The sequence below is a fragment of the Lonchura striata genome, chromosome 3 (genome assembly GCF_046129695.1).
Source record: "Lonchura striata isolate bLonStr1 chromosome 3, bLonStr1.mat, whole genome shotgun sequence".
NCBI classification, from domain to species: Eukaryota; Metazoa; Chordata; class Aves; order Passeriformes; family Estrildidae; genus Lonchura; species Lonchura striata.
Window position 1 is genome coordinate 108,431,756 of NC_134605.1, and position 25,189 is coordinate 108,456,944.

The 25,189-nt window shown below is 41.7% G+C and overlaps 1 protein-coding gene across 2 annotated transcripts in view; it reads right to left on the reverse strand.

Moving 5' to 3' along the window:
* Window positions 1-25,189, reverse strand: part of RUNX2 (RUNX family transcription factor 2) — a 195,861-nt gene that overhangs the window by 17,261 nt on the left and 153,411 nt on the right. Inside the window, exon 6 of one of the 2 annotated variants that reach the window (XM_077782468.1) lies at window positions 20,703-21,595. The exons of the other annotated variant lie outside the window; for it this stretch is intronic. Coding sequence (XP_077638594.1) covers window positions 20,916-21,595 — 680 coding nt within the window. The 3' untranslated portion in view covers window positions 20,703-20,915. Of the gene's footprint in view, window positions 1-20,702; window positions 21,596-25,189 lie in introns of those variants that run through there. 2 annotated transcript variants of the gene reach the window in all.

A 25,189-nucleotide genomic window follows, 5' to 3' on the forward strand; every position in this document is an offset into this window, starting at 1 on the left:
CTCTGCAAGTTGTAAGACATGGGGGAATTGTGGCTGCCGGTAGCTGACACTCTGTTTTACCAATCCATCACAGTAACCAGCAGTCTTTGCCAGTTTGTTTTTCTGTTTGTTGAAATCCTATCTGCCCAAACTTCTGAAAGATGTTTTTAAAGGATTTTAACAAAGGCCTTTCGCATGGGAGTAATTTTGTATTTTGTGGGCATCATCACACACAGAGGTATTTTCTTGATTAAGTGTAAGTTTTATTAAGCTCTCTCACTAAAGGATAGTCCTTCTTCTTCCCCACATTTCTTTTACACTATGATCTCACTTTAGATTACTAATGCAGCCAGATGCATCCTGGATAATTTGGCTCCATGCAAAGTGTCATTTCCCTATGATCTCTCTGTTGATACAGTCGTTGCTATAGTTCAACATTATCCAGCGATTAAACCAGGACCAAATAACATCTCTGCATTAGAGAAGGACAATTTTGCTATGAAGAGCCATCATGTACAAGAATGCCTCCATCATACTCAGTAGATACCCTGCTCTGATTTTGTTGGTGTTCCCAGTTTCCTTCAGGCTTGCCCTCGAGATGCTGGCCAAACCTGGCTACAAAATCCTCCCTTGCACAAGCACGTTTTGAGGAACTCACTCCCACTGACTGTTCAGGGTGTTCAAAGCTTTGCTGATACATTGGCAGATGGTCCAAATAAAGAGGAATTTTTAAAAAGTGAAATGGAGTTGTCATAATGGCATGATTAAAAATAAAACATAGGGAGAGGAGAAGTGGAAAGATTAGGAAGTGTTAATATCATGGTATGGCATGGAGTTTCAGTAGGAATCAGAGATTCATGCTGTTGCACACTGATGGACCACAAGCTTGCCATCAGTTCTGACTCACATCTGCAGTGATCCATGTCTTATGCCAGAGTTTTTACCACTTGCAGTGAACAGAACCGTCAATAACACAGTGAAGCAACTGCACAGTTTTTAAATGGCTCTTTTTCCCTCCTCACTGTACATCATGGATTTGTCTGCAGCAAAAACACATGTTCTTTTAATTGAGTTCAAAGTGGGGAAGGAACCAGCAAAGGTTTAAATTACAAGTGGAAAGAGAGGCCAGTTCTGTGAACCACTCTCCCAAATCCTCCACTCACTAAAAAAAACGTTTGAGTTTTCTTGCCCCAGACTCTGCAAAGTTCAGCCCTTCCTAATTTAATCACTTTAAACTCTGGTAAACTACAAACTCCAGCATGCTCACAGCTTTCTGTAGATAGTTATCACATCTCCCTCAGCCCTTGTTTAACCAAGCTGCATACAGGACATTCTTTTAATCCCTGTAAAATCAAGGCAAACCAAGCTATCAGTTTTGAATGTATACAGAAATGCATTTTCTCCCAAACCTATCAGTGACCCACAACCATTTATTAGCTGCCTTAGCCATCTCCATAAATCCAGTAGAGGGAGGCATTACACAGATGTGGTTCTACAGCTGAGGAGCAATCTCCAGATATTTGGGGTCAATAAAATGAAGTAAGGTCACGAACAACCAAAGCTCTGTCTGCTTCAGTGGCCAGGTTGATGTGGAAAAGAGAGGAGGTTTGTAAAGGAAGGGAAACCTGTTTCCTGGGATGACAAAAATTAATCTCACAGTGCTTGAGGTGTTTGAGAGAGAGATTAAATTACCTTGAAGGGAGGGAACTAGGGGAAAAATAATCTTTGATTTAGATGTTCCAGAAAATATGTGGAATAAGGCTTTTCCATGAAATTCATGCATGAAATCCACAGTGTCTCATATTGATTTAGCAACTGTATTATGAGATGCAGCTAATGTAAATCCACATGTTATTTTCTCATCTATTCAGCAGAGGCCTTAAAAAAAACCACCACATAACCTTGTTATCTATTTTGCATGTTCTTATTTCTCTACTAGTTTAGTTACAGCTGTGGTAGCAAGGAAAAGTGGTTATAAGGCAGGACACTTACCCAGCAACTTGTATGCTCCCATTGGGAGTCCACAGAATCAAGTTCTCATTATGAACTCTATTTTCACCTCCCACATAGTGAGCACTAAAATGGAGGGGGGGGGGGGGGGGGGGGAAAGGCTTCTGGCATGTAAAAATATAGAATTTCTTCCTTAGGAGAAATGAATTGAAAACTAATTTTCAGGGAAGCAAAGCTTTCTATCAGCTGTACTGTTATTTCTTGTTATTGGTCTGAATTGCTTTAGCACCTGGAACCTTCATCTATGCTGGGGATTGTGCATTGCTGCCTGCTGCAGGCTAATCCAGGGGCAAAAATCCCTCTCTAAATTGGCAAAGGAAAGGAGCATGGTTTGCTCCCATTTTACAGATGGAGACCTGGTAAAAGAAGATGTTAAGGCGCTTGTCCATGTTTATTCTGCCAGCAATGCAACCCAGGTCTCTTAAGTTTGAGTCCAATACTTTAACCACAAACCCCTCCTCTTTCCAGTTTCAATGTTTAATTAATGATGATGATGTCTGCAGCTTCCTCTTATCAAGCCATCCTTTCATCAATGATGGTATTGTGGTTATTTTCTTGCCATGTGTATGGCTGTCTTCCAGTTATTTTACCAGCTCCTGAAACCATGTTCACAAATGTAGAATTTACTAATCTTTCCCAAGTCCCTTCATAAATATGAGGCTGAACTCATCTTTCAGTGCAAACTGATTTTATGTTACTGATGAATGTACAGCAGTGATGGTAAAATCTCCTGATATACATGGATTAGCTGAGGTTTCCAATACCATTTGTGCTGCCACCTAAAGTGTGAGGTATGATTCTTTCTTTCTAGCACCAGTTAAGCACCTTAAATGATTTCACCAAGGAAATTGAACATCTTTAAAATGGTCCTTTATACCATTTCTGGTTGAAATTGGAAATAAATGTCACTTGGTCATGGTTTTTCAGGAGTGTGGAGCTTCAGATTTTGTCCCCTCTTATGGCAAGTCCCCTTATTCCATGGTTCCATGATATTTATCTTTCTCCTTCATGAGCATCAAGGGAAGAGCTTTGAAGGGTTTATTTGCCACTGGCACCACTTTCCTCTTGTTGAACCAAAACTAGGTTCATGATGACACAGACCTGACTCAGGACCAGTTGTAGGCCCTTCTATCAGTTCTGCATCAAGCTGAATGAACTATACAGCATGTCAGAAATGGCTTTGCTTCATTATCCACTTTAGCTGACCATTTCTTGGATAATCTCAATCTTGGGATCTGGTAAGAGCATGCCTCTGTCAGGCAGTTGGATTAGAAGGTTGCTGTAGATCCCTTCTAACTGAATTATTCTATTCTATTCTATTCTATTCTATTCTATTCTATTCTATTCTATTCTATTCTATTCTATTCTATTCCATTCCATTCCATTCCATTCCATTCCATTCCATTCCATTCCATTCCATCATTTCTTGGTGAAATTAAAAATAAATGAGCAAGTTTCATTCCCACTTATGATATGTGTTCATAGGAATGCTTTAGCTTGTAGCTGATATTAACTTCACATGCATCACCATGATATTCTCCATGTTCTGTGATCAAAAAGAAGCAGAAGAGGATTTCAAATTATTGAATGAAATGTCCACAGCTGCTGTAAGAATAAATAAAACAGGCCAGGACTCAAGTCCAGTGGAAGATGGCACAATGGCACAATTCAACTCACATCCAGAGCAGGGTGGCCACAAACAAGCAGTCCCTTGGGACACATCCTTGGTCCACACCAAGAACCAGGCCGAAATGCTCCTTGGTATGATGCTAGGTGGCCTGGACAGAAGTAATTCTGCATTATATGCTTACAATTTATCAGTCTGAAAAGTCATAGGCCAGGGCTTCTGCCCATTCCCTGGCTCTTTCAATTTACTTTAAGATTAAATTTACCATGATCTAGAAGAATCTGGTTTATTGTCTATTGATGGTTAGTTTAGGCATTTAACTCAGATGGAGCCATATGTATCATGTGGATTGCTGCCTTTGTGCTTGGATTACAGGTACAGTGGAAGCAGCAAAATGTGTGATATCAACAGTAAACCAAGATAGGGGAGAAGTAAAGAAAGGGGGCAAGCAGTATCCTCTGGAGACGTTTGTCCTCTGGAGATTTTTGGATACATTCTGAGGTCCCCTGGCCAAGACAGTGGGAAATCCAATGTTTTCTTTATCAATTAATGACTAGTGCTTTTTTTCTTGATTTAATGCCATTTAATTATTAGATTCTCTGTTTATGGATGGGAAATACTGTCTAGGGTACCTGTGGAATGTTTCTGGGATATTTTTTCTGAGCAATTTTGTGTTGTAATTTTAAGAAAAAATTTAGATGCTTAGTCTGGCCTTCATTGCTGCCAACAACACCTGGCAGGCTGGTAATATATACAGAAAATCACATCTGTCATCAGTAAAATATCAATCCTGCAGTCCATGCTGAGGCAGAATTCCTAATCAAGGCATTATAAAACCCTCAGGAATAAGGAAGACTGAACTGGAATCTTATTTTGTTCAGGTTCATCTCTTATTGTGTTTTGATTTTCATTCCATTTGATGGAAAATGAAATTCACTATAGTTGACCACTAGAGCATCAGGCTTTGTTTAGGTCTGAGACTGGCACACGCCCAATGTTTCAATCAAAGCCAGAAGACTAAAGGAGAGGGAGATAAAGAGCAGTCCTTGTAAAGACCCTGTCATCCAGTTTTGCAATGTTCCAGAGAAGGAAAAAGTTGCTTACAGACCCCTGTGGTTACCAGTTTATACCTTGAAGCATGACATTTTATTACCTTTCTCCTCTAACTGGTCATCAAATAAACCTACTGTTTTTTAACTCCTCTTCAACAGAATGAATCCATCAGTCTTGCTTTGTCCTTCATAAGTTTTTTGTTGCACTTTTTTTGCTTTTTTTAAGAGTCCCAGTTTAGCCTTAATGCACTGCTGCTTAGCCGTGCTCACAACACTCAGACATGCATTAATTGATCTTTGGATATGCTCTCCTTCCCTATCTGCTTCACTGATTTGTTCCGTTCAATTTCATCCAACACGTCTCGCATTGAATTGTGCTGTAATTTCCTCTGCTGAATTTCAGCATCCTTTGTGTTTAACTCCTGGGTCTCTCCATAGTTCTAATTACAAACCTGGAGGATTTAGTTGGAATTTTAATGGCAATATAATAGTAAGCCTAGAGCCAAAACAAGTACTCAGTATTTTGGGACTGCCATGAACTGAGAGTCAGACCAGGCAGCAGGCTTTAAACACAAATGTGCAAAAAACATTTAAGGAGACTTAACATAAATTCCTTCTTTTCTCCTTGACCAACTCATTTTATTAGGGAAAGTTTAATTTGTTAAATTGAAATGCTCAGACATTTTAAAGAGAAAAGACTCCAAAAATGTAGCATGTATTCCATGCCAAAATGTTATTCCAGAGTTTGCCACCCATTTGTGTTTCAGTAGAAATATTTGCCTTAGAAATATTTGCCTCCCACTCCTTGGCACTGGCTCAAAACTCTTTTTCTCAAAGGAGGTGCTGAAAAAGCATCTGAGTATTAATTTGTCTTTTGTGGGAGGTTTTAGTGTTGTTATAAATCACTATAAATCACAAATCAGGCTTTAAATGGGAGACTTCATAAGCCAGTCTCACAATGTAAGGCTGTGAAAATGAGAAGCTTAAAGCAAATGTTATCTTGGTACATTGTATTTAAATCACCTCTAGCAGACTTAGTGGCCTTGTTTTGCCAGTGTCTGACCTGCTCTTCCAAATGGTGAAGGGAATTGTGGTGGGCACCTCCTCTGCCAGTGATTGATGTGATTCAAAGCTCCATTTGTCAAAGATGCTTCAAGTCCATCTTTTGAATTGGTGGACAGACTTTTTTCTAAGGATCTCATATCTTTGCAAGCATTACTGGTAACTTACCTAGTGCACAGTCTGAATTTAAGATCTTTAGCACCAAGACAGCACTTCTTGTTCTGATAAAAAATATGTACATACAGTTCTGAGTGTTTCAAAACCCCAGCCAGAGACTTAGTAACACCCTATATTTACATGACATTTTTCATTCTGAGGTATTTCTCTAAGTCTGGTACACCAACCATGTGTAGGTAATTATCAGTAATCATCGCTAATTGTTTTTACAATTCTTTTTCCATTTTGGCATCAGCTTTGAAACGGCAGCTTAACATGAGCTCATCTAAACGTAGGCTTTGTGAAGACAACACTTCTGAATAGGAGCTGTACAGGGAGTCCAACGAGACAAAGCGTTCCAAGTTGGAGCGTGGCCAGGACACCAGAGTCATTGCTAGAAGTCATGGGATTCACTAATGCCCACAAATTGGTCAGGACCTCCACTGAGTTTTATGAGTGTAATGTCTCACCCTAAGAACAACTTCTTCAGCAGCACAGTACCCCATTGTACTGCCCTGGACTCCTCCATGTGCAAGGAGAAGAGTCCCATTCACTGGACCCCTCGTGCCAACGTGCCCGGCTGACCAGACTGTCTTAGTGCGTCTCCCAGCCCAGCAGACCACCTGTCTCGGCTCACCACACGTGGCTGGGCGCCAGCGGGACATGGCAAAGCTCTCAGCTTTCTCAGATAAAGACATATTTGGGGCCACATGGGATTCGTCCATGTCTACTGAATTTTCTTCATACCTTCATGCTTCAGCTCAACAGTTTGCCAAGCAGAGGGGAATCAGCTTGCAAAGCTCTTCCTCTGGGTCCGCAGCAGCCAGGGTTGGTATCCCAGCGCTCCGGGCGGTCCGGTGATAATAGGCTACTGAGGAAACTCACTGAATCCACACATCCTAGCACTGCCCAGGCCAAACTGCCTTTTACCACATGGGGCCATACTTCAGGTGACTTAAATACTCTTGAAAAGCTGTTGAAATTGCAACTGCCTTCCCATCTTCTCTGGTAATGCAAATCCATCTCTTTCTTGTCAATGTGCGGACCCTGCTGTGAGTTTAGCCAAGCAATGCTGAAGAGGCACAATCTCCATATGAAAAGAACCCTATGCAGCCCAGCATAGACTAAAATATAGGTTTTTTCAGTTTTCTTTGCCATTTACAGTTAGCTATAAGACCCTACCGCTTGGTCCTGTGGCTTTTGAACATTTCTCTGGCTTCATCCACCATCCACAGCAGCTCTGTGCAGAAAAGGAGACAAATTGAAACCTTTAGGTATGTGGGGAATCTGTAGAGTTGTTTTAGGATGCCGAGGCAACTGTAATAATTATGTGACCAAATTCACCACTCATAGTTCAACTCACTTTCCCAAGTCATTGCTCATGTAGCTTGTTTATGCACATCATCCATTGGTGGGACAAAGAGTGAAGGCTTGGTTGAAGATTATCTTTTATTTATTTAAATAAAAACAACTTTTAGAATTCTCTAGGGGATTACACGAAGGCTAGAGGCCTGTGTACATAGCTGAGTTTTCACTGACACAGGTCAGACACAGGTCCTGAAAGCATGACTATCCGAGTAGCTGTAGCTAAAATCTAAGGAAATTTCAAGCTAAAAAGGTGTGGACAGTAGAAGAAGTAGAAAAAATAAGCAGATAGGATGGTAGCTTGGTCTGAAGTTGGAATTTAGATATCTAAATCTTACTGTGTTTGGGATTTAAACCAATCCAATCCTACCCAAAGAATATAAACATCATAAAACATGGATGGATCTGTTTTAGCAGGCATTGCTTCCACATAAGGTCTGGAAATCACAGAGAAACATCTGAACATGAGCTGACCATGATGTAACACAACAAATAGACTCAGAGCTTGGATTTAAATAAGAAAATTGTGTGTAAGAATAGAAAGTGTACTTACTACTTCAAGACATGGTAGAAATCTTGCAGGTTGCAAGTGAAATAGAATTTCAAGAAAGAATCATATGTGACATGATATTAGCTTTTAAGACCTGTGATGGAACTTCTTCACTGGAAAATCAACATTAATACTATTTTTTTTCAAAGAAAATCCTTACCTCAAATACAGGTCTTAATTAGAAAAACAACTAAAAACTATAGGCTGTGGAGATAATTACAAATTTCTATGTCTCCAAAGTCCATGGAAAAGGGAAATCTTGGATTTTGCTCTATCAGATTACTCTAGAGAAGTTATGTAGAAGTCTTCTGTATAGTTATGCACTTCACTAGTATGAAAAAGAGAATTCTTAATATGAAAAAGAGAATCTGCTTTGGACATGCTGTCAAGGGTATGAAAACAGGTCCAAAATTATGGTTTTGCAGTGTCAACTGAACATCCATGCTGCATGTTATCCATTTATCCAGGCATTTGGAAAGAAATCTTGGTGGTTTGTGGGAAGGAGAGAGTAGAGAATAGAGAGAAGAAAGGGAGGAAGAGAAGTGAAATAGTGTTGATTTTAATTTTTGCTATGGTTTGTTAATTTTGGCATGTGGGAGGTGGAATAGCTCCTGGCTTTTCTTTTATTGTGATTATACTTTTTAATGTTGGCAAACACACCTGGAGCTGACAATAGGCATTTTTCAGTAGCACATTGTTATGAATAAAACTAAAAATAAAATAATGAAGCTAAACAGAAAACTGAGTGTGTGTTTATCTTAAAGTGACACCCTAAGGCCTTACTGTAGTACTCTCAAACTGCGTAAGTCTGTCACCCTGGCAACAAACAGATAAAAGAACAAAGATATATATTTACCTCTTGGAAGGGGGGAAACCATTTGTAGGGCTAATTCCTGTGGTCTTTCTGCACATAGAAGTCCTGTGCAGTTTTATCTGAGTAGGATCTAAGTAAAGACATCAGGGTTTGGCCTGCCATTATATCCTGATTATTTTCTTTCATCTACCACTTACAAAACAAGTCAAAATATATGCCTATGCAATTATGATTGCCTGAAATAATGTACAGGAAGTAAGAGTGTAAAACAAGGAATGCTTTTAGGTGATAAATATGCTCTTGAATGGCACACATAAACTAAACCCTGACATATGTTACCTGTTCAGAGATACAACACTGAGACTACTGTTTTTAATTCCATAAACTTATGTCTTTATAAGAAGTATTTGTATAATAGTTGTCTATGCTTTTATTCATATATTCATGCACACGCTAACATACACAAGCATGCACATTAATAAAATGTCATTCCTCAGAGGCTAAGGCGTCTTTGCTTAAGGATTTTCAAAGGCAACAGCTCTGAGTGTTTAACCCATAGACAGATTCAAAAGCAATTTCAAAGACCACATTGTTTTTTGCACTGGTTTGTTAAAATCTATGAGTCTCAGTTGGTTATTTCATGGTAGTAACTCAAAAACCAAGACAAAACTGAGTGCATGTACTCATTGATTTGGAAGCTGTCCCAGACTTGATGAGTATAAAAGATGAAAGCGACTTTTCTTCTTGCTTTCTCTCAGATTACTATTTCTACAAAAATTCCAGGTTCACTCATAAGTCCCAGAGATGTGGGGGCACTTCAGCTCAACAGACCCTCATTGCATGGGCTGTGGCAGTGTGTGAGAGGTGAGTATTTTCTTTGTGTGGTTAGAAGTTACAACTGTGCAAATGGTGGATGAATGCAAACTGCTAATATTATACTGACTGTCTTTTCTAAGTGTGCAGGCTGTCACAATTTCATGGTTTCAGTCATCGCTTCTGCAAATAATTCAAGATATGAAGAAAGGATTTAGAGTGACACTGGAGATGGAAGCCAGTATGTCCAGCCACTGGATGTACTTAGATATATTTAGTCTTCTGAGTTTGGGATGGTCTTATAGAAGACAGAAAACATGTCTGAATACACATTGATAAATATGAATTTTAAAGTTATTTAACTCATGTTCAAACAAAACCAAACATTTACTATGTGGTTTGTTTCCTTAAAATGGATTTTATTTCACTAGAGGTGCGTAGCAGCAGTGGTTAGGCATCTGTGAAGTCAATAAACTTCAGTATTTTGGGACTCCTGAAAAGTGGGACTCATATTTTTTGATATTTATTGCTTTCCTTGGGAAATTAATCCTGAAGAAAGATTGTCTGATTCTGAGCAATGTCCTGAAGACCTCTATCTTCATATTCATTATTAGCAGGTGGCATTAGGCTCCAGACCACAGGAAAAGAATTTAGCAGGTGGTCTTTGAGGGGATTCATATCACTTCTGCTTTCTGTTTGTACGAAAAAGGAGAGAGGTTCGGCAGAAGAACAGCTCCTACCAGGAGGGCTGTGCTAGCAGGAAGCAGTACCAGTGACTCAGTGGGTGGCACACTCTCCATCTGAGCTGGTGCTGCTCCCATTTGTCACCTCAAGTGATGGTAGGAGAGGTTGAGAGGTAGAGATGGCATCTTTCAGACACGAGACAGATAACCTCATGATCTGTTTTCCTCTCATTATGATTTTTCATCTTCATTTACAGTTAATTTTGGGATCTGACACTATCTAGACTTAGCAATCACCGACAAAACCAAGTCTAGCTAGAGAAATCTACCAGGCTACACTGTGAACATCACAGAATCACAGGATGGTTTGGGTTGGAAAGGTCCTTAAAGAATACTTTGTTCCACAACCCTGCCATGGTCAGGGACTCCTTCCACTATCCCAAGTTGCTCCAAGCCCTGTCCAACCTGGCCTTGGACACTTCCATGGATGGGGCAGCCACAGCTTCTCTGGGCTACTTATTCCAGTGTCTTGCTCTTATCACAGTAAAGAATTTCCTCCTAAATCTCTTCTAAATTTACCCCCTTTAAGTTTACAGCCATTACCCCTTGTACTGTCATGACATGCTTTTGTAAATATCTTCAGCTAGACCAGGTTGCTCAGACTGCTGCCCACTCTGTCCTTAAATGTTTCCAGACACAAGACATCTACCATCTCTCTGGGCAAGCTGTTCACAGATACCCAGATACTCCTTTCTATTCAAGAGGCCTCTACACTGTATCATGACTATTTATATATATATATATACACGCCACAATGGAAAAATAAAAAAATATCCTTCAGAGCCTTGTTGAGATCTCTTACAAAGAAGAGATCATATTGAAATGCATCTTTTCTCCGGCATTTTTATTCCATTAATGGCCTTTCAATACTTAAAGTGGGCTTTAAAGAAAGATGGAGGAAGTAGCAATACAAGGAATAATGGTTTTAAAATAAAAGAAGGCAGATCTAAACTAGATATAAGAAATAAATTTTTTATGAGAAGGGTGGTGAAACACTGAACAGACTGACCAGAGAGGTGGTGGAGGCATGTCCCTGGAAACACTGAAGGTCAGGTTGGACAGGGCTCTGAGCAACCTGGTCTGGGTTAGCATTTCCCTGTTCATTGCAGGAGAAGAGTGAGTATAAAAAAAAGCCTGAAGATGAAGCTGATGAAATAGATCTTTACATGAACACAATGCAAAATATATACATAAATACATATATATGAATTATTGTGCTGGAATATATCCAAACTTTTTTGAAAAATATCTGGGATATTTTTTTCACATTTTTATAGTTTTTATTGGGCAATAATTTATAGGCCAGATGATGTCAGCATAATCAGAGTTTAGTACGATTTCTTCTTTTTGCTCAGCAGTGCTGTATTTATTGGCCTGTTAAGTTTCATTTCAGTGAACTGCAGCCTGAGCCAATAGAACATAACTTTGAAAAACTCCTGAAAACAGGGTCTCTCCCTGTACTTTATACTCCCCCTTATGCTTTATATTCTCATAATATATTAAAGGATTCTAATGTCACCTTCCAAGAAATATCCAAAATTTGCTCATAAATAATTTTTAGCAGTTTTAACTTTTCTAAATATTTGTGGGGTTTATTTTTTTTTATTCCCACTTTGCCTGACAAAATGACAAGTTCAGGGGCAAAGCCTGATTGACTGCCCCACATTAGACATTTCACAACTGTCTAAGCATAGTTCAGATGCCACCAAACCCAGCTGAGAGGCCTCTACGGAGTTCAGTAGGTTATCATTTTCCTACTGTTTGATTTATGGTTACTCTGCTTCAGTAACTGTAAAGAAATTAGTTCCTGGCTAGACAGGAACTGGTAAAACTAAAGTGGTGTTGATAGAGGTGTTACTGACATGGACAGGATTTTTCCCCTGTAAGTGATATTTGTCCTGTCTTGTCCTAGTGCATTTTCTGAAGTCATAACTTCTAATGTCTTCATTGCCATTTTAAAAATTTTTATTTCTAACATGTAGAAGTAATGATTTTGTCTAGAAGCTTTTTTCAGCCATTTCTTCTTTGCATTTTCTTATCTATTTGTATGGTCTGCAGTCAGCTCTCAGTGAATACAGAGCTGGTTTGATCTCTTGCCTGAAGCTGTTCTTTCATTGTTAGACATCCCTGCATTCACACACACACCTCACATGGAGAGGAAATAGATGTGAACTGAGACTGCAGAGATAAAAACTGCTGAGGCTGAAGAAAAACTACATCCAGCTTGCACAAATGAAGTCTGTGTCAGAAAGTTATGCAGCTCCTCCAGCCTCATACATGGTATACTGAATTTGTCTTATAACAGGACTATTATTTTTTTTCAAAACATGTGTTTTCAGGGCCATATTTAAACTAAGAATAAATACAGGTTTCCCAGCAAAAGTGCAGAAAAAAAAAAAAGGCTTTTCATTATCTCGCCTGTATTTTCGACCAATTCCTGCTCAAACAATAAATAAGCCAAACAGGGAGGTATTTTTCTCTTTTGTGGAAATGTTGATATCTTGAACTTTTTCAGGAGATAAAAATACTCAGACACAAAGCTCACTGTATTTGGGGTATATTACACCATTCTTCTGAGAGGAAAAAAGCATCAGCTCCCTGAATTATAGCAAGAGTTTTTTTCGATTTATTCTAATTAGTTAAAATTTGAAAAAGCAGCCTATTTTTAAATCAAACCAAACCAAACCAAACCAGACCAAACCAAACAAAACCAAACTAAAACATCCTTATGATATTTCATTTTAAAAAATGACAAAAGATGTAATTTGGAGTGTGAACACCTTGAAACTGTGGGTGAACTTGCAATGAAACTGCTAATGAATCAACTTTGTTTTTAAGATTTATACAAAAACAGTGAAGAACTCTGCCAGAAGACCATTGATATTTAAACACCAGGATTCAAGGATAAAAAGGAAAATTCTTCCTCATTCCTAGGAGTCACAGTTCCTTTGACCAAAGTAAACCTTTTCATAGCATTCAAGTATTCCTTGGCTCATCCAATCCAATTCAATTGGGAAAATGAGGACCTGAGAGTTGCATTGTATGCTGGTTTGTCATCTAAAGTTCAACTTTTTGCTCTGAAGTCTCGTGGTTTGGTCCTGGGTGACTGCTACTGTGACAGCTGTCACATGGACATCTCCAGGTGCTCAGAAGATCCACTTCTGTGTCAGGTTTCTGTGTAGCTTGAGCTTGTCTCTGAAGCAACTTAGAGATTTCTGAGCATGAAAAGCTTTGTTATATGAGAGGAAGAAATCAGGGGAGGAAAGGCAAAGAAAACTGAAATTGAAGAATGAAAAAGTCTTCTTAAAAATGACCTGAGTCCATGCACCCTGTGGTCCCTTGGGCAGCCAAAGGTCCCAGCAAGAGCAGCCTATGCCTGGCAGACCTGAGTGAAAAAGCCTGGAGGTCAGAGCTCTGCTGTCCTTTACATCCTGAGGACTGGCTCTGTGGGAAGTGTTCCCAAGCAGCACTGATGTGGCAGAGAACACGAGTGATATATGCTGCACCGTGCCCTTGCAGTGTTCGAGTCAGAGGAATTAGAAATGGAAAATGCACTTAGGTCACTTGGTCCATTCTCCAACTGTTTAAAGGTTGCCCCCTGCAATGTGTTCTTCATTGCTTTGTCTAGTCAGCTTCCCTCTTTTCCCTGGGGGTACTATTCCACGTAGCAATAGACCTCGTTGTTAGGAAAATTTTCCTGATGTCCAGCCTAAATTTTCCTTGGCTCACATTCATCCCACTACTTCAGTTAAAACCTCCTAGTCAGCTCTTAACTTCTCTCCACCTCAGGCCCTTTTCTTCCATCAGAGGAAACAAATGCGTCTGATGGAGTAAAGCCCTGTGTGTTTAAAAAATAATGACATCCTTACCTCCCAAGAGTGATAGTCAATACAGAATTAACATTAAATGTGAAAATTGCCTTATTTTATGCAGAAGAAATGAATAGGTCCCTGGAAGCTTTAATCACTTGTCTGTTGGCATGGCTTGAAAAGTCCAATGTCTACCACCATTTACTAAAACACATGGAGCCAGGTCCCACCAGGAACAGATCAATCTGCCCTGGTTGGTAAATCCAAGCTCAAAGTCCCTGGAAATTTATATCACCCAAAGGCCTGTGAGTTCCCTTCCCAGTCAAGACTGGGCATAGAACCATTTACCCCCTCACTGGTGACATATGTCATGGACCATGGGACACCAGACTGGTGTCACCAGTCACCAACTGGGACACCAGTCACCAACACTTCCATTACTTTGAAGAATCTGGGGGAAGCTGTGGGGTTTGGATTTCCACACACAGATAGCCAAGTTAAGCTAAGAATCCACTGAACTCTCCTAGCAGAGCCACATGAGCATCTGATGTTTTGATTCTGCTGACAGAGAGAAGAAATGTCATTTTCAATTGACCCAAAATAAATACTGTTAAAAAAAAATTGAGGAAATAGGTAAAGTAGCAATGCAGAGGAAGCAAAATGCTTCAATTATTTCTTGAACTACTGGTGTGGCTTTATATCTTTAATAAAATAAATATTTGGAAATAGAAACAGTCTTTGGCATTTTTCATACTTTTTCAGGACCCTCTTATTTTTGTTTTGTGACAAAAACAATTTGTTACCATCACCATGAATCACCAAGGGCTTCAGCTGGTGGAAATCCACAATTTTCTGTTCAAAATATGTTTCGAATTACAGTTATAAGTAGTAAGCTCTTCAAGAGGGCTGTTCCAGTAAGACCTGTCTCTGAATAAAATGAGATTTCAGCCAAAGTTCAAGATAAATGGGAAGTTAGGCTGAGTGGTAGATGGGAACGATGCGGATCAAATCAGATGTTGACATTGTACGATGTACAGCAATTGTCTGGGAACCACTTCCACAAGAAAAAGCAGTAGTGAGAAATTACTGTTTCAGCCTGGCTTATTTTAGAGAGTCTGCAGCAGAACCTGGCAAGGGGTTGTGGTGCACTTCTGTCTTCAACTTCTACATAACTGAATTCCTCTTTGTTGAGAGGAAGATTTTGGTTTCGTGATATCGCTTGTTATTAATAATTGCTTTGTGCTATTGCAGTGTTTAAAATCCCTTTCCATGCTAAGCTTTGCATGATGGTAGAACAAAAACCTACTCTTTGCTCTGAAAATGTAAAGGTTAGGTGTAAAATGGGGGGACAGAGAGCAGTCAGTGATACAGAGGAGCAGTGGACATCTTCACTCAGTGCTGCAGTCCTAGCACACCCAGGAGAAGGACTGAGTCTCACCCCTTTATGCTAGGCTGGATGGGGCTCTGAGCAAACTGAGCTCATGGAAGATATCCCTGCCCACAACAGAGACTTGGAACTGGGTGACCTTTAAGGTCTCTTCCAAGCCAAACCATTCTGTGATTCTATGACATCTGAAATCCCAGAGTATTTAAAAAGCCATTAATTTCCTGTAAGACCAGTACTAATTGCCTTTTGTCCTATAGCCTAACTCTTTATGGCTAAGCCAAGAGCAGGATTTCAGTGTCTGTCAAGAAGAAGAAAAATTCCATTTGGGAGATGACCACAAACACCTGAGCAAGTAAAAATATGCTGCTTTTTAGCATTCAAAAGCAGTCGCCCAGCTCAGCCATGGCTGGGAAAGCCCTTGGGCCCAGGTTTATTCATCTCCAGTGCACTTTGGGAGCAGCCTTGCCTGCCTTGCTGTTCCTCTGGCACAGTAGGCTCCACAGGCAGCTGGGGCTGGGCAGACCCTGCATTTCTATTGCATCCTTGGGTGATGTGAGCAGAGGCTCCCCAGCCCATGGGATGAGTATGGAATATGTGGCTTTGGTCTCTGGCTGGGTGACTCAGTTTTCCCCTCCGAAGCACAGCCATGACCATCACAAACACTGCACACACAACCTAGGACAGGGACAGTCAGGGCCACAGAGTACCCTTGCCCACACTGGTGGTGCAGCATTTCCTGCCCTGTGGCATCCAAAGAGGATCTTTCACCAGGCTGGCAGCTGTGGGCTCAGGATAAAGCCCTGTGGTTATGGGTGCAGCCAATTCCTGGCACAGGTGTCCTGGTTAGTTGTTCACGGACTGAAACACTGAAGAGAAACCCAAAGAACTCTGCAAAATGTTGTAGTGAAAGGACTGGGAGGAAGCTGGAGGCATAGTCCCTATGGCTTTGTGGGCAGAGATGGGAGTCCACAGGGGCATCTGGCAGAGGGTACCTGCTTTGTGCTTCCCAGACAGAGCTGTGCTGGAAAATCCTCTTGTCTGGAAGAGGGACCTTACTCCCAGGCTCTGAGCTGCCAGCTTGCAGCTGGGCTAATGGGAAGGAATGCACTCCCCAGCAATGCTTCTTTATAAATTATTTTTACTGGGAGATTTGAGTGTCATTACAGTGAATGTGTGTACAAATATTGGAAGAACAATGTGTGCTAGAGAAAACAAAGTGAAAAACCACCCGGCTTCTTATTTCTCCTGGGTAAACCTGTGTTTTCTCCCACCTTCTTGAGTTGCAGTCTAATACAATATTGTACAGCCTACTGCCTCCTTAAATAATTCCTGCTGGAGTAGCAGACACTGAGTACATCACTCAAACCCCATGAAGTTGTTTAGCTTTCCGTTCCACATCCTGAGGAGTTAATTCTCTGAGAGAATGGAATAACCTGGATGTTCCTCTGGGTGCTCTCCTGGCACAGGATAACTCCTGGCATAGGTCTGGAACTGGATATTTTGGGGGGGCTTCCAGTTTTACTGTCAGTCCTATTCTCCCGAGTTTCCATTTCTCCTCTTCCTGTTCCTCACACTGCTGCTGTGATTCAAATAAATGTGATATATTAATGTTTCACCGGTTTAAAATGAACTGCAATTACTAACAGAGGATTTATTTCATTTACTTCCAGCCACCTAGAAGTCAAGCATCTGGCTTACAGGAGTCATCTATAGTCTGGGGAGAGCCATGGGCATTGCCAGAAATCAAATGCCTTCCTACCTATTTTAAATATCTTTTTTAGGCTGAGATGAAAGCCCATGGCTGTAAAGGAACTATAAACCCAAGGTTTAGATGATTGAGGTGTGGTGACTTGAAACCCACCTTCAGTATTTGTTCATAAACAACCTGTGAAAGATGAGATCAGTGTGTTTGGGATTTTGATAGGGAGGCCACAAGGGGTTGCGTTGATTACAATGCTGACTCTAACAACCTGGCCTCCAGCCTTTACTTTTCTCATCCAGAGTGTTTAAGGGTGTTTTAGTAGAAAAGCAAAGCAGCATCTGCCAATTTTGAAGTAAATCTTGCCCCATAAATTCCTGCCTTGGAAAATAACAAGGCCGTGGAAGAGGAAGAAGAAGGAGCAACTGAAGATGTCACAAGAGAGAAAAGGCCAGCATGGGATTTTTTAATATTTTAATAGCCCCTGGAGTGTGAGATGATGAGCTTATTTCTACACAGGACTGAACACTCACCAAGGCACTGTAACTTTCAGCCCCTCATGCTTTGAGCTGAATCAAAATGAATAATTTAGAGAAGAAAGTCTTTTGAACTCTTTGCCATGGTTGCTGTGGATCTGTCACATTGTCATTTCCACAGGTGCTGGGTAACTGTGGGGACACATTGCCAGCTCTACTGGGGTTTCTGTCTTTCTCCAGCCATTCTGCTGCCACTTTTAGGGGCTTTAGGAGACTTTTTTGTGGTAAGTTGCACTCTAGCTTTTGACTGGCAGCACAGTACATGTGGAGCAGCCACTCAGCAGTGCCAGTAAAACTGCTGAGCACACATAGAGCAGCAGTGGGGCTGGTGGCACCAAGCTGGATGGGGATGGGGACAGATGAAAGCCAAGAAGAGGAAACAAAACATGAAACAGAGTCAAACTTTTGCCAGCAAGGCGATGCAGTCAGAACAGCCACTTGTTTCTTGCAGTGTTTAAGTGGTTTCATGAAGTTGAGGGAGTAATTCCCAAAGGACACGAGTATGGAATGCACTGAGTAGAGAATAATGCACTTTGCTGAATGAGGAGCATGTGGGCAGGACCCCTCTTAGCATGGCAGAGAAGCCCTTGTGGGCCATGGTGGGGCTGCCCAGATGTACCTGAGCTGGGTTTTAACTCACATGGGCCAAGTACAAACCCTGCAGATGGGGACCTTGGGCATTAGAAGAGCCCTGGCTGAGCTCATGCTGGCTCAGGGTGCAGGGGCTGCCCCTGCCCACACCAGCCTCTGTCTGCCCCACTGGCCCCACAGCCAGATGCTGTGCCCTGTGAGGGCCAGCAGTGCTTACCAAGGCGATCCAAAAGCTGCTACTTCTGGCTACAGGCTCTGGTCCTGCTTTGTTGTCAGGATGCTGCAGGACCAGACAGCTCTGAGTCTAGACAGCAAAGGTGTTCAGCACCTAATATCTTTGGCTGTGACACCACAGAAATCTCGTTCCTTTAGGAAGAGGCTCAGGAATAGCACTTTTCCCTCCCTGTCAGCTGGATTACACTCATAGCATCTTTGAGAACAAAGAATGCTGCCTTTGCAGGTGAGTATAGGCAACTTTTTTGGGGTTTTTCTGGATTTGCATGCCATGGAAACTGTTCCCAAATTCCTTAGACACCTAAATGAAGTCAGCTCTAACCTTGGTTGGTAAAGCATCAGCATCTGCACAGTAATACTTTCTGAACTTATACCTCTGTGCTTTGCATGGATCTAGAAAACTCCAGTGACATTTTCATCAACATTAAGCCATGAAAGATTGCTACTGGAAAACAGCAAGATCAACCAAGCAAAACTATCAACAGTGGGGGAATATGCTATTTATTTACTACTTGTGCTATTTATTTACTACTTATGCTAAGATGAAAGCAGGAAAGATGGTAAAAATAAAAATGATTCCTTCTAATTTTTCAATCTTGGAGCTTTTCCCTTTCTTTCCTGTCCTATATTTCATAATGAAAGGTGGAAAAGTGATAAATTTCCTTTATTTTTGCTTTTTTAGTCTAAGGAAACTGCAATGGACAAATCAAAACCCAGAATGTTTTATAGGTACTCCTTTTATCTCCTTTAGTTGAAACACATATTTAAACACAAACTTAAAAGGTAGTGTAGGACATCTATGAAATGGTTTGGTTTTTTTTCACCTTTTTGCTAAACACAGCAGAGGGAAAAAAATGTCTGATCAGACTAGAAAAAAAAAAAACATGATTGAGCAGGACAATTCCTTTGTCTTTCAGGCACAGACTCAAAAAATATAGATAAGTTTATATATAAATACATATGTAGTAACCAAAATCTCAAATTCAAATACACCTGAGCTTTGGGGAAGTTTGTATATTGATTCAATCTTTGTGGCTTAGGCTCATCTGTAACATTTGCAAATAGACAGAATACTTCCTCTTTAATCTTATCTAGTAATCTGTCTGTCTGGGATTTTCCTAGAGATGGCCTCAGATCCTGATATCTGAGGGCTGTGTAGCTAAATTATGGCAAGATCATACGCAGCTTCACAGAGACCTTTACTTTCTTCTGTTTGCCATGAGCATATGTTTTGTTTTAATCCACTGGGATGAAAGGCAGAGCAGCAGCATAGCCTGGCTCAGCCACCACCAGTACTGTGCTTGGCCCACATTTGGGAAAAGATATTTGGACTGATGGTTCATAAAATTATAGAATGATTTGGCTTGGAAGAGGCTATAAAGGTCAGGGACACTGTGGACAGGGACAACCTGGTCTGGTTGTTTGCACTATGGGCAGACCACAGCTGAGATGCACAAAACAACTCTGCAAGAGCTGTTAGTTCTCTTTCCAGGGACTCTTCCAGAGCTCCAAGCATATCCCCGTCTTCACCTCCAGCTCTGGTGCTTCCACCTGTCCAATTGTACCTCACCAGCTGCTCTGCAGGTTGCACATTTAGGAGGAGCAAATCCTGGATTTATGTCCAAGAGGTCTTTCTCCATCTACCAAGAGGATTGTTTAAGGTTTCACACCTTCAATGCCACCTTTAGGCAAGCTGCTGCACCTTAGCAATAGGGAAGGATTGTGAAATGTCAGAATTTATCCATATGTGCCTGGTTAATTGTTGTAAATTAGATTGGTCTGTTTATGCCCTTGAAGAACCCTGGGCACCACTGGTAAATCAGACAGATTGACTTGAGCTAAGCATCTTCACTTCTCTCTCTTAGAGGGCAGGAGGTGGATGAAGCTGTTTGGTAGCTGTTCATGCCACTGCTGCTTAGACAACTACCCTGCTTTATATTCTGAACAATTTATCATGGCTTGTACCTGTGCTGGTAGTCACAATTACCCCTGAGATCTAGTGCACTGGGAAGGGCTCCAAATTCAACAGAGCCATACCATTCAACACGATGAGGATAAACATGGAAATTTTTCAGAGTTTCATTGTGTCCTTTCCTTTCTGTGTCCCCCTACATTGCCCAGAGTGGTTTTGTCACCGCCTTGAGCTTTTTCTCATGGGTAATTTCTCACCGCTTCAGATTCCCAGCATTTTCTGTGTGAGACCTCACCAGGTTCTACCAGCGCTCGTGTGGTTAATGGGTGAGAAAGAGGGGAGTGAGCACATCCGAAAGGACTGTGAGAAACATAAACAATTTTATTAACAAGACCACAAAACTATTTTTTAATATATGCAGCCATTTCCAAGGGGCAAACAAACAAACCAACAGAAAAACCCACTGGGGAGACATGGTCGGTGTCTGCGACTGCAGTGAACTTGCTCCAGTGGTATGGGCAGGTTTGGGGAGGGTCCCTTTCCTCTGGCCAGCACCACTCCCTGTGAAATCTGGCACTAAGGAGGTGGGGCACCACCAGCATCCTGCTGGGGTGCCAGGGACGATGCCAGCTGGGTGAGGGCCTGGGCAATAGTGGAGAGGTGGCTGTTCATGGTCCGCAGCTCCACCAGGATGTCGCTGACGTTCGCTGGCGCCTCGGAGCCCGCAGGCACAGCCTGGGCAGCCGGCGGTGGGGACACGGCTCCCGGAGCGCTGCTTCCCATAGGGGCTGCCTGGGGACTTTCCTCTTGGGAAGGGTGTGGGGCTGGGCTGCTGCAGGGCTTCATGCCTTCGAGGGAGCCTGTGCTTATGGGTGGCTGGTCTTCCTCCTTGCCTTGGATGGTGGCAAGTGTGGCTGAGGCAAGAAAGGGCAGCCAGTTGATGAGGTGGGTGGCACCACTGGGTGGGACAACGGGCAGATAAATCCCAGGGTGTAGGGATGGAGTAGAGGCAGGTGGAGCAGGAAGAGAAGGAAGTCCAGGGTGAACAGTGGCAGCAGAAGTGGATATTGATGGTGAAATAGGAGGTGGTTTTGGATGTAAGGCTGCAACACACGTGGGTAATGGTGGTGAAAATGATGCAGTACCAGTGTCAGAGGAACAGGAGGGTGATGCTGGAGCTGTGAAAGGTCCAGGCTCTTCAGAAGTTGGTGGTGAAGTGGCAGCAGGTGGAGCATCAGGAGTGCAAGGATCTGAATCTGCAAGGAAGATACACCATGAGCCTTCATTCACACACGTACTTACATACTGCCTGCTGTCCCCTCCATGGGACCAAGCCTTCTTTGATGAAAGGCAGCTGGCAGTGATACTCTCTGTAGGCCCATTAGAAAAGAACAGATGTAATATAAGACAAGAGCCTACTGTAGGTAAGCATGAACTAAATATTATAAAACTAAATTATCTTTCCACTCTCATTCTTCATAAAACCTGTGGATAGGCCTGAACATTTTTCTGGTTGGCATCTCATAGCTATGAATTAGCTGGTGAATTACCTACTTGTTTTCCTGGCCAGCCATGGAACCACGGTAATGCTCTAAGTGACTCAGATGTCCTGTGTAGATGGGAGGGCTGGACGGCTTCTGCTTGAGCTAAATTACTGCTTTACAGAGGGTCCCAGTTTTCAGCATTTTCGTTTGAACAGACAGCTAAACACCAGACACAATAAGGGCTACCCAGTGGCTTAGACCCTTCATTTTTTTTTTATGTGTAGAGACATGGCAGAGTTCACATAATCCAAGTTTGATGTATATGCCTTCCTAGATCTCTTCAGTAACTTCAGATATGAAAAGCAAAAAGAAGAGACAGAAAGAAAGTGTTGACATTGTGCATCCCTGACTGACATTTGCGCCCTCTTGAAAGTAGTCCACTGGACCTCATCTGATGTCCACTAAGGTCATTAGAAACATTCTTGCTTGAGCTGAGTCCCTTAGATACAGCATAGGAAGAAAGAGCAGCCTCTGGTTGATACAAAGAGGCTTGGAGAGTCACATGATAGTCTAAGGTGCTCTACCCACTATGCCCAGTTGCTAAATACCATATGGTAAGGATGATCCTATTTCTACAATCATTCTGAAAGCCAGAAATATTATAGGAAATTTTACCTTTTCAACAGCCTCAAAGATTTGCATAGGTGGAATTACAATATCATGCTGTACATCTTTATTTTAGCATTGGGAACACATTATACAAGAGGTGGTGAGATGCTACAGGAGTGGTCAGTGCAAGACAGATGGATTTTAAAACTACTTTTGCTGCAATTAAGTGCAAATTTTAAGGCACTGCTGTGGATAAAAAGACACAAATTAATAAATTTATCTAGGTTAAAATAACCTAGAGAAAGCCAAGTACTGAGGTGTTAACACTATGCTATTATTATTTCTGGCATCTAAAAAATCTGATGTTAGAAATCCATTTTCATTGCTGGCTGCTTTGGTATTCCAGATAGCAAACTGAAATTCTGACTCAAAAGCAAGGGGTTTTCCCTGACATTCCTAATACCAAGCCAGCTGGACATGTAGCCAGAAAAAGTCCATCTTTGTCCCACATGGGACTACTGTGTTGTTCTTAACCAGACGCACATGTTGCTTGGAGGGGATTATGACACAAAATTGAGTCTGCCTTTATGTTCCTGAGATTTTTATGGAGAGTTACTGCAGGTTCCTTGAAATAGTTTCCTTCCTTTGTTTATTGGCTTTCTTCCCAATACGAGGTCCCTGCCTACACAGGCACTCAAGCTCCATCCACTGGAGGTGGGCTGAGGATGCTGGATTTTGGGCTTCCAAAGTGCTATTGATTTGCCTTTGGTTTTTCAAAACAAAAACAAAAATAAAGCACAGCTCAGCTACAGGTTCCTTTTCCATCCAATCCACTGAAGTTTGCAAGGACTGAGATGAAAGCTTCAGGTTTGGCTGTACTGTGGTGTTAACCAGAACAGTGTTTATGATCCATATATAGCATGGCTAATCCCTGTCCACACTGCCTGAGCAAACCAAATTAAGTGTAATGTTTTTCCATACATTAGAGAGCAGAGGAAGCTCGACAAACCTTGATGTAATCTGGTTTAGCACTGTGGCAAATAACTGTCACAAATTATTCTTAAATAGTCAGAGATACTGGGGTTAATATACAAAGAGTAGCAACTTATACAGACAAAAATAGAGGCAAAAATGTGGACACCAAAGGCTCTTCCATTTGGCTGAAACCTTTCCAAGCAGTGTGGTTTCCCTATCAGAAGCCACAGCTTTGTCATTGCCCCAATCCCCCTTTAGGATTTATTTATGACATATAGGCTTTAAACACAACTTTCTCAGCTTGATCAGGCTCCCCTATTTCCATCTAAGAAATTCCACATGGGTGTCTGGACACCTGCACATGGATCCTTGTGTATCCAGGACATGTGGGAGCTGTTGCTCAGATCACAGAACACAAGAGTGACTGATGGTTGGGATGGGTCTGACCCAGCTGCTCAGCATCCAAAGACTGCAGAATCACAGCATCACTGAGGCTGGGAGAGACCTCTGAAGACTGCCCAGTCACAAACCCTGCCCAAAGCAGTGTCAAAACTTTTTTCTCCAAATTCAAAATTGCTGCAGTGTGTTTGAGAAAACGCAATTATATGGGAATCCTGAGTAGGATGAAACATGGAACAAGCAACTACTGCTGTGTATCAGATATCCTTCCTCTCTAATGCTGGGGTTTTTTCTCTCATTGCAACTCATCACAACTTTAGTGCCTGGTTATTTCCACTTTTTTTTTGTACAGCCCTCACAGAAATAGTCTTAACTGGAGCATCCAGGTGCACTGCCACTGCTGGGGGTGTTCAATCCACATCTAGACAGAGCTGGAGCTAAGTGGGGTTGGATGGATGCCTGCAGAAAAGAGAGATGCTGAACACAGAGTGCTCAGACAAGTACAGTTACTTTCCCTAAAGATATCAGCCACCTGTTCCTGGTCATTCAGCATTCCCCCAGTACACCCAGTCCACAGAAGCTGGGTAAATGCTGTAGCCTACTCCCATATGCAAAGACTGACTTTTCAAGGCAAGCCTGACATGGGATCAACTTCATCTAAACAACTGAACTAAAAGTGCCTGGGGAAGAAATTCCTTGGAAGTCCCTGCACTTTCCATGTTGTGTGTAGAGGGAAAGCTCCCTAAATGAAGGCTTAGACACCTAAGATGTATCTCTCTTAGCAGTCTCAAGAGTCACTTATTTTATACGGAGTGCACAGGCAGCTTTGCCTCATCCTTCAGGAGGACTGTTTTACTGAGATGGGATTCCAGTCACAGAATCACAGAATATCGAGAGGGAAGGGACCTTCAAGGCTTATTGAGTCCAAATCCTGGTCTTGAACAGGTCCACCTCAAAAATAATACCATGTCTCTGAGAGTATGTTGTAGTTTTTCTTGAGGTCTACCAGGCTTGGTGCCATGACCACTTCCCCGGGGATCCTGTTCCAGGGCCCAGCTACCCTCTGGGTGAAGAAACCTCTCCTAATACCAACATAAACCTCCCCTGATACAACTTCATGCCATACCCTCAAGTCACCTTTGGCTTGTCTGTCTATACACAGTCGCAGTCTACAGCATAGCTGTCTACGTCTTATCTAATTCCCAAGCCTTTCTTTGCATTCAGTGGATTAAGCAAGTCAAGCATCACCTCTTAATTGCTAAAATGAGAGATTTTGTTCTCATCACTTTGCTGGGAATAATGTTGGATAACTAAATTAGATGTGGATGTCATGATCTGAAAATGCCTACATTGCAAAAGAGAACTGCACCAGTGCATAAAAAT